At 38.4% G+C, this 19055-nt stretch overlaps 1 protein-coding gene across 3 annotated transcripts in view; it reads right to left on the reverse strand.

The window, feature by feature from the left end:
* Window positions 1–7925: 7925 nt before the first annotated feature.
* Window positions 7926–19055, reverse strand: part of SUGCT (succinyl-CoA:glutarate-CoA transferase) — a 311627-nt gene continuing 300497 nt past the window's right edge. For 2 of the 3 annotated variants that reach the window (XM_079301962.1, XM_079301965.1), the window contains one exon: window positions 7926–8261. In XM_079301962.1, the coding sequence (XP_079158088.1) occupies window positions 8178–8261 (84 nt within the window). In that variant the 3' untranslated portion in view covers window positions 7926–8177. The remainder of the gene's footprint in view (window positions 8262–19055) is intronic. The other variant, XM_079301960.1, reaches the window with a different exon arrangement.

Here is a 19055-nt window from a genome sequence, read left to right on the forward strand (position 1 = left end):
CCCTTCCTTTGCATCCTATCCCTTTCCCCCTTTTATTTCTACTCCTATGAATTCTCATATGTCTTATCATCACTTTTCCCTTTCTTCTGTCTTCTATTTTCAGTTGTCCTTTTTTTCTCGTTTCTTCTTTTTCATTTCATTTCTTTATTTTCTCTTTTCCCTCCTTTTTTTTTTTTTTGTCTTGCCTTGCCTTGCCTTTCTTCTACTTTTTCTCTGCCTTAGATGTAAAACCTTCTTCTTTCAGCTTCTACTAGAGCTGTCAGCAGTTCTTCCTGGGAATATACATTGCAGCTAATCTCCTTAACCTTAAATTCACTATCCCAGTCAGAAAATGAGATTAACTTCCTGAACTTTTTGCAGTTGTTGCCAGAAAGGACAAAGTCTAAAAGCTTGTGATCTCGTTTTTATACGTAAGCAACCACTAGGTACAAAGATACTATCTGTTTATACCCAAATGATCTCTGGAGGTCTTTCACAAGCCCTTTGGGGAGGCTTCTCTCTGTTTCAGTAATGGGAGATTGGGAAACTGTGGTTGTTCATATTGGTTTTACAGGAAAAATAGAATGTCCTCACTTTGCAAAAGAATTTAACTTCTCTGCTATGCTGCAACACATGCACTTTTAAATCAACACAATGCCTCTGAAAGACAGACAATGGATTCCATCTGTCTAAACAGAGATGGCCTCTGCTATCAGGTCAGCTTGCAATCTTCACTTTGTCCTTCTGAATGGAAAGTACCAAACCACATACAGATAACCTAAAGGAAGGGAATGGGACTTGCCCAACATCAAACAGGAAACCTGTGGCATGCAGATTTTCGGATAGCCCTCAATTTGCCCAACAACTATTGGACCAGTCCCCTTCACATGAGACTAAATTCTTAAAACCTATGGGAGTCAAAAGAGCTATGGTAAGTTCCATCCTTCCAAGAAGTACTCCTGTATCTGCTACTAATAATCTTCATTCCCCCTTAAGAGTTTTTGTTTCTCTCTCCTTTTTCTGTGAAGAATTTGAAGAACTGTCTTAGATTTTACTTGTAGAAGAGGTGGGGAATGCAGTTAAAACTGTTTTCAGTCACACTGTGGTTATTTTTGTATCACTGTAAATGTTCACATCCAACATATTCAAATGCCACATAACATGAAAGGGAACCTTTTTCAATTTAGCTAATAGCATCAGCTTGATCCCAGCATCCAGCTGCTGATATCAACAACCAGATATTTCAAAATCATCATTATAATTTACTTCCAGTGTTTTCCTAGAAATAACTTCTAAAAATATCAGACCCCTAAAGCTAAAAGAACCAGGCTGGACAAATTCCAGGCCTGTAAGGAAGCCAGCAATGACCTGCGTTTTGTTCCACGGACAAATATGTACAAGAGATGTCGCCAGCTCTTTATCAAAAATCTTGCTATAGCTTCTTCTGAAATCACATCTAGGTATATTGTTCCATCATTATTTTCTCTTCTGAGCTTTTAAACTGTTCTTGATTATTTTAGAGTTTTTTGAGTTTTTTGAGTGTTCAACGCTGGCAATAGTCAACAGTTCTCACGAAAAGCTACACAAAAAAGGTCAGAATTCCTCTCTTCTCCAAACACAGTTCAGTAAATGAACATTCTACTGACATCACTAGCATTTCTAATGACAGTATCATTAAGGCAAGTACAAATACCATATAAAGCCTTGTGGTGCATTTGATGCAAGAAACACGTCAATTTTCATATAATAATTTAAAGTGAAAGTGCAATGGCTCTACTAAAGGAATAAAAACCCTAATGATTTAAGACTTCTGGATGACAGCACAGAAAAAGCTGAGAGTTTTTACCAAAGGAACTTAAAGCAATGAGGCTCTGTGTAACTACATCCACAAATTCATGGTACTGAGGTCCAGGCTCCAATCCTACTGAAATCAATGTGAATGCCCCTTCATTGCCTTTAAAGGACAGCAGATTAGGTTGTTAATTGTCCAATATTTATGGCACAAAATAGATCTTTAATGTATTTGAACAGTTTTCAGTCTTTTGGAGAATTAATTCAATGGTCAGAGATATAATGTTTTGGAAATGTGTTCTTAAAAACTTCAGAAATGCAGCTGTAAATGCAAAGGAGAGAGGACAACCAGCGCATTAGGGTGGAATTTGAAGAAAGAAAGTTGATAAAACCACACAAAATGAGTCAGCAAGCAGGACAGACTCTTCAACAGTATCAACAATTGTAAATTTGTTTGCAAATTAATACTTCTAGCAATTTAACATTTTTGACTAGAAGTGACAGGCCTCAGCAGGTCTTCAGATGAATTTCAAGTAGTCCATATAGTTTTGCAACCAGAATCTGTAGCCATTCTGTTTGGTCATGTAAAGTTTTATATATGATCTGTTACAATCAGAACTGTCCTACAGAGGTACAGGGAGGCTTGAGCTGAACTCAAGGTCATCAGCCCCACTACCATACTACAGAATATGGAGTTTTCTGTCAACATGGATGGAACTAAGTCTCAAGCAGCTTTTTCTCTCTTTGATCCTGGTTATTTTTAAGGTTCTTTCTCTGTCTCAACTCGTCCCCCATCGAACAGGCATAGAGAGTTTAGTGGAGTGGACATGGCACAATGAGTGGGCAGAACTGTCTCAGAGTGAAGGCAGTTGGACAATGTGGTTTGCTCCTGAAGAATTCAGAAGAATGGTGCCCTAATAACACCTGTAGAGGTTTGTAGAGTGACTCCTTCATTATCCCATTTTTCTCTGGCTAAACTGTATAAGCAGGCACAGTATAGTCACAGGATGAACACAAGTCATGTATCACTGGTGTCCCAAGGCCTGAAGATGATAGGGGCATGAGACACTTGAATTGTGACTTTCAGAAAACTCTGCAGTAGCTTTCTTGAATCAGTACTACAATCTTGCTGCTAAAAGTCCTTCCTTACTGTTGGCTTTTTGGGAGAGAGAAGGTTTTGATGAAAAGACCAAAACAAATTTATCAGAGAACTGTCATTTCTCTCGCAGATTTGCTTCAGTCAAGGCTCAATCCACCAGGACAAGAGAATCTCAGTGGGAAATGTACACACTGCTCTGCATTTTTACACACAACTTTTCAGTGTAAAACTTTACCTCCTCCTAATATTGATCTCAAAGAAATGGGACCTACATATGCATTCCTCTACCAGGTTACACATCTTCAAATTTCTTTTTATACTTCAAAGGTCTTTTGGCTAGTTTGGGGCAGTTGTTAGACAACATTGAAATAGCTGATGCACAGAAGCAACTGCAATGAAGTGAGCTCCTCCCCAGTCTCCTTCCCTGAGCAGCTTGCAAATAAGCAGTGTATGACACTGCTCACTATAAATTAAACCATATTGAGGGTTATTAAGGCAAGCAGTTTAGTATACTCTTCACACTATGATTTTTAAGAATTTCTTCAAAACTAAGGAATAATTGGTACTTATTAATTCATTTTGAGCTGTAGCTCTAGGGAATGGGAAAAAACTGAAAATCAACAGCCTGTCTCCATCTTAACCCTTGCCTGGATTGCCCTTCATTTGTTGGCACAGTCTGAGCCAAAAAGTAGATATTCTTTCAAAAGTTTCATGGGCCCTTGGCACATGTGATCCCAGGCATTTTTGCATGTCTGTTCCAAATTTCAGTCACAGTAGAAACATACGGAAATTTAATTGATTGATTGTCAGCTTTAAAATGGTGACTGTATCACTGTTTATCACTATATTTTTATCATACTGGCCAGTATCACAGAGGCCTCTGTGTAGGGAGGTTACTTGATCCTACAGGAACTGCTCTAAGGTTGGTTGTTTTTTTTTTCATCAGCTAATAATCTTTAGCATTTCATCAGGCCACATTAAACTCAATGTACAAGCAGTTAAGAAAAGTACTGTTTCTGGCACTGTTTAATGTCACTGACATGAAATGTGAGCAGCTGTGCCAGCATTCCTGAACTCTGAAAGTACTTTACCTTTCCTCTGTCTTTTGGAAATTAAATACATTTTAAACGTTTTTGGGAAATAAATACGTTTTAGTACGGTGTTATAATGTTAGGAAGGTCAAAGGATTAACTGTGTCTTGTCATCCAGATAGTAAAAGAAGTCAAGACCATTTTAATCACAGAGATGCCTAGGTGCCTTTTATCTCCAGGTTCACCAAAGCTGAGGATTTACAGTGCTCTGTGAGTGGCAGAGCTATAGGGCAACTTAATAAAAATGCTTTCCCCAGTTTTTTAGTACACATGCACACTATCTGGAAGAACTATTTCTTCTATTTTAGCCTCAACATATTGTTACTAGACATGTTTGGGACAATCTTTAATCTTTGAAGAAGCTAGACCAAAACTCTGATTAATATCGTCAGACATCATTCTATTTCAATGAACTTTAAAAAAAGGATTTTCATATTTTGTATGCAAGTCAAGGACAGGGATATATTCCCTTTCTCAGGTTTGTTTTTTTTTTATATTAAAAGATATAAAAATGACAAATTGACATTTTTATTTTGATTTTAATTTGACAGACCTGAGAAGAAAAAGGGCATTTCCCTACATCACAATTAAGTGATCCTCTTTAACAGACCATTCTTCATATCAATATGGCTTCACTGGCCTTTGCACATCAGCTGGATCACTGCTGAAGCTGGTGAGCAGATTGTTCCTGCTGGACACTAATCAAAAAAACACCTACATTTGTATGTCAGTTCCTGGGCACCCATTGCAGACAAGCATCCAAGGACTTTCCAAGTGAATGGGAAGGTTCTGGGAAAGAATTAACAGGAACAAAATCCATGCAGGAGCAAAAAACCTGTCCATTTGACTTTTATTTGATTGGAATTTTGTTTTGATGCATTAAAGTATCCCTCAGTGAGGTCCTCAGGCTATGCAAAATCCTCCTGGCTCTGCCTGACCAGTTTTGCAGCTTTCTGGGTTATTTATACTTGGTGTAGAGCTTTACTAGCTTGCATGGAAAAGAAAGGAAGACAGTTATATGAGGAGGGCTGAGAAAACATTTTTAATAGTGAAGGAAATACAAGAACAATGGGACCCCCCCAATGCAGAAAACAGACCCAAATTGGCCATGGACAATGACATCATGAACAGATGCCAAAATGAAAAGCTCCTTTTCCAATGGCATCTAAAACTTCCTTGCAAACACCTATAAGTGGGTTCAGTTTGGAGCTAGACAACAGGTGTGTCCTGTATCACCCTTTTGCTTTTGGGGGCTTTTTCTTTTTTAATACAGCGATGTATAAATCAAGTCAATTTATAGAAAATACCACACACACTCTCACATCATGGCAGCACCATAAGATTATTTTCCAATTTAAGCAGAGAAAAACAAACATTCACTGCCAGAGGCAGCTGTATATAGTCATCACAAACTACATTTCTTCCTTGAAAGTGGAGGGATCTCAGTTTATGAGTTCCTGGATCCCATGAGATGGCTGATTCCAAGTTTTGAGGTACAAGAGAAAACCATTTTGAAATTACAATATGGACAAAATGGAACTGAGCTCTAGAGACACCTCTTCATGATGATTCTTTGGAAGAGTGCAGTAGATTTTGTTTGAATATTTTTTCTGCATTTATTTGTTAATTTTCAAAGGAAAAGGGCACTATAACAACTTAAATACTATCATGGCAATTATTTAAATGTCTTCCAAATCATCCAAAACCAAAAGACTCTTAGTAAAGGTTAAAACTTCATGATCAGATATTGGAAGATAAAGGACTTTCTAACTTCCAGACACCCACCTATTTAAAGGCTTCCATTTATTTCTGACTTAAAGAGTAAGCATCAGTCTGTGTGTGAGTGTTTGACTTATACACTAAGAAATGGTATCTCTATTTCTCCTGTTGCAGTAACTACTGGAGGTGAGACAGAATAATGTCTCTGATTATCCCTTTAAGCATTTGACTGTCAACAGAGCAAACTGGAAGGGAAAAACACTATTAAAAAAAAAAAAAGAAAAAAAAGAGAAACACTGTTTGCGTGTGAACTCTGCACAAAATACTTTATGGAGTTTAAAGCCCAATATTCAGCTTATTTAAACCAGAATTACTATGTTAAAGTCAAAGCAGCTCTGCCAATTTACTGTAGCAGAGGATGTGGTGATTAGCTATTTCCGTTGCTTGGAAAAGCACAAGAAAAAAATCCTGAATTTTTTTAAGAAATCCTTTAACAAAACTGAGCAACATTTTACTATACCTTGTGTATGGGATTCTTAGAAATGTGAAGAAAATAATGCTTTGGAAATTAAACCCAGAAAATTTATTTCTGAATGTTATCTGTCAGTGTTTTTCATTAGTAAACAAAGTTTAGCTCAATATCAGTTTATCCATTTTATATGAAGTGGAATTCAAATTTCTGCTTTTCTCATTAAAAAGGGGATGTTCCCCTTAGATTAAAAGGAAGGTGGACTATATCAAAAACTCTTCCAATTCAGTTTCAGTTCTTCCTCTACGGTGTCCCAATTCTCAGTTCAGACTTATTTCTATATTTATTTTAGAAGTCACTCTTCCAGGATCTCATGATGTCTTTAGCACATGGATAGAGTATGGTGTTTGGTGCCAAGAATGCAGCGCAGAAAAAAAAAAAAAAAAAAAATTAGAAGAACACAAAAACCAGAGAAAACAAGCAAACAAATGAACCAAAACACTGGGCTTCAAACATGAGCAACCACAGTGGGGTTCCACTGCAATTTGATTATGTAATGACCTCTTTTCTTCCCCCAGAAGGTAATGCAGAGTTGTGAAGTTCAAATGTAATAGAGAGGATTTTGTTTGTTAGAGTGGAAAAAAAATGACAAGCTAGTTAGAACTCCAGGCTTGTTTCTGATACTTTGAGAGAAACATGGATATTGTGTGTTGAGCATCAATTTTAGTTTTATTCAGTTCTAGGAACAGAAAGGCTTTGCCTTGCTCCCAGTGTGCACACAACAAAGGCTAAACCCTTCCCAAACACTGAGTTTACTTTAGCTTTAAATTATATACTCTCACAGAGGAACCTGGGAGGGAGGTCCACTGTGAGGGAAGAACTGTCAACTGGTTTATAGAGAAGAAATGGCACTCCTTCAATCATTTCCTTACTATTTCTCATGGATCAAATTTTTTCCACCTTCTTCCACTGCATGGTGCCTTACTCTCAAGAACAGCCCTACTGAAGAATACAGTATTGCTAAATTTGAGGAAGATCTGTCAACTCTCACCATGTTTTAATCATGGGGGTTGGACTGAGTTAAAAGTTTGGTATAGATTTCAACCTGTGCTTTCTTCTCGATGGCAACTAGAGAGAGACAGGGATCAGTACCAACCCACAGAACCAGACTGAGCCATCTGGCAAGTTTTGGTATTTGACATTCAGCACGTGGCTTTCTGTGAACCACTGTGTAACGAAGAGTACCTTGGGCCTTTCTGAATAAAATTACAGAAGATTATTCAGCCACAGTTTGTCTCTCAACTGGTCTTGGAACAGGTATTTTTGAGAACTGAAGAACTGCCAATTTCAGCTTCTTTCTGCTAACATGTTGAGTTTGTCATGACTACGAAATGTAATAAAAAGACATATTAGCAATTTGGAATTCCAGGAAATATAGGTAAATTTTGTAATGGGTACTCTACTCTTGATCTAAAATAGAGATGAACAAAATTTTCAGGATGAATAATTTTGTTCAAAATCAATCAGATCAACTACCAATTTGCAAACATTACTTTCTATTAAAATACAAAACAGCTTTCTGTGAGTGAAGAGACTACAGATTTTAAAGGTTCTGCATCTTTTCACTAACATCATGTCTTTCTGGGGACAAATATTTAGGCAATTACTGTAATTATGATAAAGACTCCATTTTCCATGTGAAGTACAGATAAGTAGTCACAAAGGACTGTATAATTACATTTATTCCCAACCCCCCCAAGAAAATCTTTCACTCAGACAGCATGAGATTGTTTATTTGATACATCAGTGTTAAAATCATACAAACACACGTGGAAGAAAATTAGGAATTAAATTATGTCTTCTCTTTGAGTCCCATTAGGGAAACTGAAGGGAGCAAAGAGAGGACAAAGTAATGTGAGCTCAGTGTGAAGGAATGTAGCTAATGTTCCTTATCTGACCTCATGCTGAGCCACAGCACCAGTGCGAAGCAGCTCTTCTATAGCATCATTCTCATAGCCCAGCATGTTCTTCAGTATCTCCACTGTGTGCTGTCCAACAAGTGGAGGTGGCTTTGGATGTGACACAGCAAATTCACTGTATCTGACACCTGGTCCTGAAAAAAAAAAAAAAAACCCAGATAGGAGGGAAATTATTTTCCAGAGTTACTACCCATACTTATATTGAATTGTCCATGTTAGTTTACAGGAAAGTATCTCATTTTCACACCAGTTCTAATTGTAGTCCTTATCATAGAAATGTTATGTTCTGAAAATACAGACTAAAAATTGATTCCAGTTTGCAATAATATACCAATAAGCCAGTTTAGAATAGTTCACTCAAATGCAGAATTGCTGGATAGCCACCCAACATTAAGAAAGTCCTTCCATTTTTTCCAGTGATCTGTATATCAGGGTGCTTTGAGTCATATTACGTCACTGGTCTTCCACTCTCCTCTACCTGAACAGCAGTGGCCAGCCCACACTGGATGCAATACATAAATCCCCACATTTCTACACCAGGCAGCACAAGGACACAATGAAATGTTATGTTAACACATTTTACTCATGTCAGAGTAGTGCATGGACAATGTAGCACCATCTCCAGTACGGCTCAAGTACCTCTGCAGTGTGCTCCATTATCCTGCAGGAACACAGAGCTGACAGCATGTATAGACATGGTGCTCCCCAGCTTGGTTTACATTTTTAACCAGAAATACAAGTAGCAGTAGCCATAAGAAAATCAACAACGATTTATTTGCTCTGGCAGGAAAATAATTTCAAAAGTGAAAATCTGGAAGCTGGCAATGATATGAAAACTTCTGTGTCTTCTTCTATTGCAGGTAGTCAGATCTCATGTTTCAGCGATGCTCTGTATTACCAGACTCAGAGAGGAGAATGAACCACAAACTTACACTGGGATCAGAAGTGAGGTATGCACTCAGCACATGCACAGAAAGATTACCTGCCTCATAGAGAAAGAGAGGAAAATAGTTTCCTTAACAGCTAATTGAAAACAATTCTTTAAATACAAAACTGAAAAAACTTTGATGCTATTGGCAAAAGCATTCCTCTACTAATAGTAATGGCTTTTATTACATCATTTAAGGAATTTACAAAAAAAGGTTATATTTCATTATATCTTTTTCTATAAACCTACAGTTTTACTTTGAAATGCAAAGAAATACAAAGAGCATTTCAAAATCCATAACAGTGTTCGTCTTATATATAGAATATATAGAAATAGAATATTGGGCAGCAAGGGAAGTGAACCACAGCATGAATTGGTAAATTTATTACATGAAGCTCCTACTTATTTGAGGAGAGATGCTGACAAAGGTCAGTCCAGATGCCAAAACATGTAATTTTATTATTTTTTGCCAGTCTTCATGAACTGTAATCAAATGTTTAATACAGTAAAGTATCCACCTTCAGGAAGGACAAAATAAGAAAAAAGGCACCTAGGAAACATTTTTTTTTCAAGCTGATTTTATACATTTGTGACAAGTATGGTCCTGGGAGAAGAAATGATTGGACTTGATGATCTTAAAGGTCTTTACCAACCCAGATGATTCCAGGATTCTATGCATGCTTTCTGAGTTTAAAAGGGAAAGGAGTTAGAATTGGGGAATTGCAGACCAGATAATTTAACTTCAAGTTCCATTCAATACTAGAAAAAATAGTCACAATGAAACTATTCAGCAGATGAGCAGATGAGACTGCATATACCTCTTAAGAACAAATAGTGTATGTGATCTTCTGTCTTTCTACCAGAAAAGGGGCTGGAGGTGAGATATATCCCATCTAAATTTAGATATCAATAGATAAAAAAGTTTAATTCCTTAGACACCTTTTGGAGACACAGATGAAAATACACATGATGTCTTCTAAGACTCTGGTAAGTGAGTAAACCTGGCCTGGTGAATTGTGATCATCTGTGTTTCTCCATAAAGGAAAGGGTAGACAGGTGCCCTAGATGGAGAGCTTTACCACCCAGACACCAAGTCAGGTGAGATGACCCTCTGCCATGGTGTAACTCCAGCCAGCAGCCAAGCCCCACACAGCCACTTGCTCACTCCCTCACCAGGTAAAGGTAGAAAACTCACAGGTTGAGATAAAGACGGTTTAACAGGGAAAACAAAAGCATTGCACACAAAAAACAGGAATTCTCTACTTCCCATGGGCAGGCAGGTGTTCAGCCACCTCCAGGGGAACAGGGCCATGTAAGAGTGACTTGGGAAGACACTCCAAAAGTTCCTCCCTTTATCCTTCTTTACCCCATTTTATATACTGAGCTTGATGTCATACAATCTGGAATGTCCCTTTGGTCAGTTGCAGTCACCTGTCCTGGTTGTCTCCTCTCAATCTCCCATGTGCCTTCAGTCTTACCAGTGTGGCAATATGAGAAGCAGAAAAGCCCTGGTCAACAATTAAATTAAAAAAACTTCATATTATCAACCCTATGCTCATCACAAATCTGAAATACATTCCCATACCAGCCACTGCAAAGAAAATTGTCTCTACCCTGGACAAGACCAGCATACCCTTCAACAGTAGGACACCAAATCAAGATTTGACTTTCAGAAAGAAAATTCTCTGCCTTTTTTCCATGAACTGACTAAAGAAAAAAAGTCTAGATAAACCCAAAGCCAGGTGCAATACTGAGAGGGAAATCATATTCAGAGAATTGCTCCTTGGGATCTTCTAAAAGAGAACATCTTAAGTGAACTCCAGAGGAATCTGTTCAGCACGAAACACTTATCAGTTTATTTTTACTTGGATGGCTGATGGAACACAGATCTTACCTGCTCAGCTTTCTGAGGACTTCAAAAGCTAAAACTTCCAGTGAAGCACACTTCACAATGACCTGGCTACATCAGAGAAATGGTCTTATAAAAATGGGTGGAATTCAGTACTGTCAAGGGGAAGGAATTATGTTTCATTACATAAATGCAGGGCAGGGGACAAACAGGCAAGTAGGAATAGTTAGGGGTTATTCTAGATCATGAAGTGAAGATGAGTCAACAACATCATGCTGTTGCAAAAAAAGGCAAGCATCATACAGGGGTGTACAAACAAGAGAGATGCCTGCAGGACACATAAATAATCTTTTTGCACTAGTTAGAGCTGGCAAGTCACAGCTGGAGCAGTGTCTGTTGTGGGGCCCCCACTGCACAGCCATCTGGAACACCTGAGAACTTCCACAAGAAAGCAACTGAAATTTTTACAGGAAAAATGGCAGATTGAACCCAGTGGGATCATGGACAAAAAGGTTAGAGAAAAACAACTTCAAAACTGTTTTCAAAAAATGTAGAAAAATCCCACCACTACCACTAAAATAAATGCTAACCACCTCCCTAAAACCATGCAAACTTCCTGGAAAAAGGAAATAAATCCTTTTTCATGTCCATAATGAGAAATATTTGACTTAAATTGCAACAAAGGAAACTTTAGGAAACAAAAAATAAACTTTTATAATAGTAGGGGTAGCAAAATGTTGAAACCAGCCATGGGAGGATGCTGTGGAGTTTGTATCAATCTGGTCTTTAGAAAGGAGATTTATTCTAGAATAGTTGATCCCACAGCTGATCCCTGGGGCTTGCTGATGGATTAGATCTCTCACAGACCCTTTCACCCACTATAATATGAAAGCTAGGAAACAGCTCACATCAGGGATAAGTTTTCTATTAACTTGTTCCTCAGATTCTATTCACTTCAGACATACTGAGTTCAATTTTCAGAGAAAACCTTCAGTGAGAGATGAGTACATTTTAAAGGGAAATATGACATCACTGAGCAATATTTGTATTAATTCCTCTTCTTAGGAGTGAGTAGGAGTCCTAAGAGGGCAGAACTGGCACTAGTGCAAGCCACAGGAATGATCTCTGTGCCAACTGAAAAGCTTGTCACGATAATTTCAAAGTAAACATGCCCTTTAGAGATTTATTAGTCTAGAAATTCAACATAGCCACAGAACTATTATGCAATTTCTATTAAAAAGAAAAGATACAATGCAATCTTATTTCAGGTGTGTATATCTGGGAACTCTTCACACCGAGAAATAAGCAAACCCTCAAAGATTTAGTAGCTGCAGACTTTTCATTTGCTTGTGCAAATTTTTGCTATCCTAAAATTGTGGATCTCAAACTCTGGGAGTTTTTGCAGTGATACTGAAATATGCAGAATAAAATCTCTAAAGAAAGAAAACCAAAACTGACATTGTGTGCAACACACAGAATGCTTCATGCTTCCCAAAGAAAATTAATCTTACAAACTAGAGCATGCTAGAAAATTGCACAGCAATTATAAAACCAGTGTCTTCCTTGAGCTTTTATTGTTTGATGCATAATTCATCACGCTACTTTTCACTTTGATAGAGTTATAAAGTTATCTACATTCATTCAAAGGAGCTACTTGCTAATGATCCATCATTAACGATTCTCTGTTCTTTCCTTGTGTAACTTCTACTTGGCTTCTGTGTCAATTAGGAGGGTGCAAAGCTTGCCAGTCAGGCTTCAGCAATCCCACGCTCCTACTGAACAACGCTCCAGGAAAGCAACCAGCAGAATGCTATGCAAATGCTAATTAAACACAACTGCCTTATGAGGAAACCATCCCTAGAGGCAGAGAGAGGTGAACTGCTTTAATTAAGGTCAAAAGCATTTGCATGTGGGTGAGTTACAGGAGCCTTGCAGATGAAAACAGGTCTCTGCTGGGGTAGAAGCAGGGTGACGGGTAACAGGGTGTAAGGTGGTGGTCGCCTGTGCATCCTCACTGTCACAAAGACACTATACCCAGTTCAGGCATGGACTTAAGGGGGCATTTATTGCCACCTGGAAAAAGCAGCGAAAGAATGAGTGGCAGCTGTAATTTACCTTTGTCTTGTTAAATTAAAAGGAGACTGTTTATCTTTTTGCTATGATCATCACTGCCAGTAAAGCAAAGAGCTCTTTCACCACATTTAAATTCTAAGATAATATTTTATTATTACTATTATCATTTTGATTTTGACACATTGCTAAAATACATGCTGTGCATACCACGTAACTTACAAGAATTAATAGTGTGACAATAAATCAAAATTTTTATCAGTTGCAACCACAATGACAATTTTATCAAGATATCTTGAATACTTGAACTGAGCCTCATCATAATAAATTCCTTTTCTTTGGGACCTATCCACTATGGCACTGCTAAGCATCACATCGAGCTACTAGTTGAAGACACACCAAACACATTGAAGCAAAAGTGAAAAATGAGATTAAACTACTGAAACAGGTCCAGGAGGAACCTGCAAGAATGAGGTGCCTTTGAACATTCACCTCAAACAGGTGAAATGCACAGCAGCCTTTGAAACATATCTATGGGTATTGCTGAGATTTGGAGCTGTGGAAGAAAAGTCAGTTTCACTCTACAAGTGGCAGAAATTAAAGTTGGATTTGAACAGTATTAAATGTGCAAAGCATAGTATATAAAAGTGGATAAAGGTAATAATCTTTGCTTTTCCCTGAAAAATAGCAGTCCTGCAGCATTGTACAGCAGTCACCGGATAACAGATTTTCTACCACACAGGTTAGAACATATTGAAGCAATCTAACTCTCAAACTATGTAGACAAAATCAGGCCTCAGGACAGCCAAGCTCAGGAGAAAAGTCATGATTATTTGTTATTATTCAAGTGGGACAAGGGAAAAAAAGGAAAAATTTGAGCTAATGGATGTGTATACATTCTGTTTGAAACATATCATCTACCTTTGCAAAAAAACAGCAATGAGAAACACAGCACCACTTGTTAGTTAGTTCTACCCAAGCATAGTGCATTTTATACACATGTAGGAATCACATGAAAACAAACAGTATTTGTTTGCATTGCAAGGTTTTGGCTACAAGGGCAGCTTCTGACAGCTGCCAGAAATTTTCCCTATATCTGATGAAGTAAATGATAGCCAGCTACAAGACAGACTTACTGCTGAACAAGGCCAGGCCAGTCACAGGTGGTAGCAGCTCTGGGTATTTAAGAATATTTAAGAGTATTTAAGAACAGGAGCAGAGAAGAGTGTGAGTCCTCCCACTAGGAGGAAGGAACAGCAGAAATTTGTGATGAACTATTCACAACCCCCCATTCCCTACCCCCCTGTACCACTGTGAGAGAGAAGGGAGAGAACTGAGAGTAAAGTTAAGGCCAGGAAGAAGGTGAGCTTGTTTTGCTCATGACACTGATTTTTCTGTGTCCTTACCTCAACCCCTTCCCCTGACCAGCAGAGGAGGTGAGTGCTAGAGCAGCTTTGGTGGGCAGCCAGGGTCAAGCCACCACACAAACCAAACATGTATGCCTCTTTCAATAACATGGTGTTGCTACACAACAGTTTTGCAATTCCAATAAAACATCACCAACAGTTAAGAATGATGGCCCAGAGCCAACATATTTGCACGCAGATCCCTTATATGCTACAGGTCAAGTGTTTGGAGCATGCAATCAGCTGGTTATGAAACTGGCCTGAAGGAGATCAGCAGGAAAGAGGACTTTTAAGGCAATGGAAAGGAATGCAATACAAAATAAGTCAATGAGAGTGGCTTCATGGCTACTAGGAAGGATATGTGGGTGTTGGAAATTATGTGTGCAGGGATATGATAACAGGAGTAGACCAGCCCACTGCATTTTGAATGTGTGGTTGCTTACCACTGGTCCCTGCCATGACTTCTGTCAATCTGGTATTCCCAGCTGAGTAGATGGTGTGCCCAAGCACACAGCCCAGCACAGCTTGGCTACACCACTTTACACCAGACTTCTTCCCCTTGATGAAACTCAAAGCAGAAAAGTACACAAGACAAAAAGGGTCATTATAAAGCATTTGCTAGTATGAGTAGTGTATACGGGCTTCAAAGTAATCTCCAGAATTGATGACCTGCTCCATCTTAACTGGAAAATTCTCATGTTTTTCTTTTTCTTACCACAGATCTGAAAGCTTAGAGCTTGGGAGACTTTTTGGGAATCTATTTAATTGCTGGGAAAAATATTTTCTTTCTGCATTACATTAGAGCAGGCGATCTATGTTTTAAAAACAACTCATAATAGATTGGGAAAAAAGTAATTAAGGAAATAATATTCTAATTCTTGCTCCTCCTTCCTTACTGCTGCTTCCACTTCCTCCCCCACTTAGAGCACAGTCACACAAAGTGTTCACTTGGCATCCAGTACAGCTGAGAGGGTGGAAAACTTTGGCAGGATTAGTAGGAATCAGTAACTGAGACTGGAGAGGATGGACAAATTTACAAATGGTAATAAAAGAAGTAAACCTTGTTCTAGGTGTCATAGAAAAACACATATAAATCATCAGTAAACACTAAACAGTAAAATTGATAGGGCAGTAAATAGAGTCAATACTAGAAATATCTACCAGCCACTTTTTCTCATTTGGACAATTCTGACTTCTGTGGAAGAGGCATGAAGACAGTCCAACTGCACACAAGTCAAGAATTTTAAAACAGAAGCACTGTGAGAAGAATGACTTGACAGGCAGAGTGCAAATTATCTGCGATAGACATGATGGGTGTTTAAAAATGAGATGACTTTTAAAGCAACTCTTCGGCATTCAAAGCATCCCCTAGGCAATTCTGAAAATCCTTTGCCAAGTACATTTATATAAGTACTTTCTCACCTGAAGCTGCATGTAAAGAAATGCATTAAAAGGCATTTTATGTATTTCCTATCAACCAACATCCTGGATATAATCAGTGTAAATACCACTCAAAAATTATATAACTCTTTACATTTTCAAAGAGTCACAATACTAACTGTACTTAATTAATATTGCATGACTGCTGGAGTAAAGAAAATAATTTATCAGTCACTCTGGTTGAATATTTGAGAGTAATCCCACATAATTGTGCTATCCGAGTAATGCGATTTTGCCATAGGACTCTTGGCACCCAAAAGTTTTTAAAATAGTTTCATATTGGTGGTGTCTATTTCTTCCCATGTGTATCACCTCTCAATGCTGAAAATTTGGCCCAGATTTTTGTATAGACTCACATGGTTCCACTCCTTCCTAAAAGCCCCAAAGACCTCAAGAGAAGATTTGAAGAAAGACAGGAAGGAAGATGACCAGTAAGAATACCCAGACGTAGCAATTTTAAAGAACCATAAATTCCCTAGGAAATAGTCTGAAGCTCCATTTCCTAAGGAAACAAGTTTATGTGTCTGTGCTGTCTTTCTAATCATCTGTTTGTGTGTCTTGTCCCCACCACACACAGTAACTTCTGAATCTGTCAATCTTGACAAAAGTATAGAAATCACAAGGTAAATAAAGTTAACAGTGTTGAGAAAAATGGCAACTGCTGAAGGACAGGTGCCCAAATTACTGCCCTGATGACACTCAAAAAGCCCTCAAAGAATGCAGCTGTTATATACTGTTTGGTTGCAAATGGCTTACCAGTAAGTTCAGACAGAGCTGTCAGATTCATCTAGCCCATACTGCACTCCCCTGGGGAGACAAGGCTTAAAGGATGTGAGGACAGTTCAGGCCATAATAAAGATTACACACAGAGCTTATCAAGGATATAAGTTTGAAGAAAAATTATGTTTAGTTGCAGAATTTCTTCTGAGTATCTTTTCTATGGTAATGTGGAAGGTGTGTTCTAGGGGTTTTTAATTGTTCTTGCAGGAAGGAGCTGAAGAACTACCTGGCAAAGATGAATTGCTGGGAGAACTCCTGCAAAACCCTAAGAGGAAAATCCTGCAGGCACAAGCCTAAACTACTGCAAATTCAAGCTAAAAACATAATTTGTCTCAAGTCATAACCTAATCAATACTAAACACAATACATAATCCCACCACAGGATGCTGGTTAACCACAGATTGTGTATCTAATGCAGAAATTACAGAGTGAAGCTGAACTTGTACTACATAGGAGGTCAGATCATAATATGATCACAATGGTTATTTCTGAGCAAAAAAACATATGCTTATAAGCAAAACTGTTTCCATGCAATAGGGCTGGGGTTAAAATTGCCTATCTGAATCTCCTGTGATACTTAGAAGGTCAAGCCACATATAGATTCATGTTGTATCTTTATTGTAAGCCCAAAGGCCTTAACTATTGTATGTAGAGTAACCAGAGAGAAGTATGCTCACATGCATGGAACAACAAAAATCAAAATGCCACCTGAAATGAGCCTCTTGTAAGGACACAGCATTGCTAGTTGCAACACACTCACATGATCTGGAAGGTGAATCATGCCCCCATCTGAAAAGGAAGGCAAGCAGCTCCTGGAGGCTCTCCTGCTGAGCCTGGTGAAAACTGAGTCCCATGCCTTGTGGTTAGTGTGAGCCTGTTGTTGGAATAAGACACGCCAGCCAACCCAGAAAGTGTCTGTATCTCCTCAGTACACCAATTTGTCCTTTCCTGTGTCCTGTCTCCAGCCATAAGCTAGATTCTTTGGCTCTTCAGAGACCCAAAAAGTAATCCTCTTGGCCAGCTGTGCATCATCAGAGTGGGAGCAGATTAGCTCTTCCTTGCAGATGAGCTTTTCCTTACTCTTTAGCAACCAGCTGAAGCCCAGATACATGAAGCTGATAATTCAGGGATGCAAGACAATGCACACTGAAGGACATGCACAGCCTAATCCAAAGTCTGGGTATAATTTGTCTTGCTTACTCAAGGGGCACTTTTTCAGGATAGGAGGCTTTAAGCTTTCTCCAAACAACTGGTGAACATAACTAAAAATTAAAAACATTTGGGCCTTCCATTAAAACCAAATCAAAAGAATACTCAAAAAGCTCTCCTAAGCAACTTTTGAAAATCCATTTCTTGTTCCCAAATGCCCTGAAAAGGTTCACAAGCTTGATATTCCAGTTCCTGGGGAACACTTTTCTGTGGCCTGTCCTTTAAGTATTTCTCTAGTTATTTCTGTGCCCTTCTGTAAGCCTGGACATCAGAACACAGCACAGATTGTTTTGCAGAAGATAAATAAGTTTCTGTGTCCCTTTTTTATGCCCCTAAAGAGCAGACCAGCTCTTTTCAGTACACCTTATAATGGGAATTCATGTTAAATTGATTATTTTTGATGACTCCCATCATGTTTCTTTAAGTCTCTTTTCAAAACCAGAGGGGTTTGTTGCACAGCTCTATTCTGGCATTCCTGTCTGATTCTATTAGGCCCCACTGTAACATCTCCTTTGAGAGCAGTGCTTGGCAGCTAGAATAGAAAGTGAACTGGGTGGCAAATGTTTTGTGGCAGGAGAAGTCTACCAAATTGCTTTACTTAAGTTCCCTAACCTCACCACAACCCACTATATTAGTACAGGTTACTTATTCAGTTATATATGATGATTAGTGTCTCACGACATCCATCTTAGCCCATCAAGAGAAAGAAACTGAGAAATGAAAGCCTTCCTCAGTCCACCTGTAGCAGAACTGCTTTCAGTCATTTTAAGACTTTTACATTGATTATTTTTTCCTCAACAATCCCTTGTTTTAGCCAAAGGCTTAACTCTCAGAAGGAGTATATTATTTTTAAAAGGAAAAGATTAGACTTTCAGTTAGATCAATCAGTTAGTCAAATCATGTGTCTGTCATGTGCTGTAGTGATATTGCTACCCTCCTTTATTCTGTATGTCTTCAGGTTGTTCCTCTGCAGCCACAATATACAGGCATATAAACCTCCACATTTGGAAAATTCAGCTTGTTGAAAAGTTGATACTTTCTTGCCTGGTTAGTGACCCACACAGAATAAGTATCTACAGAGTGAGTATTAAAACAATGGGAAAAGCCATCAGTCACAGCACAGCCAAGGAAAGTCTGTTGGTTGAAATTCTTCAGCACAGACGAGAGCCAGGTAACTCTATGTTTGAGCACCATGGAAATATTTGGAACTCAATTTTCAAGCAAGGTATCTGTGATTAAGTAGGGC

The sequence above is a fragment of the Erithacus rubecula genome (assembly GCF_903797595.1).
Source record: "Erithacus rubecula genome assembly, chromosome: 3".
Lineage (NCBI taxonomy): Eukaryota > Metazoa > Chordata > Aves > Passeriformes > Muscicapidae > Erithacus > Erithacus rubecula.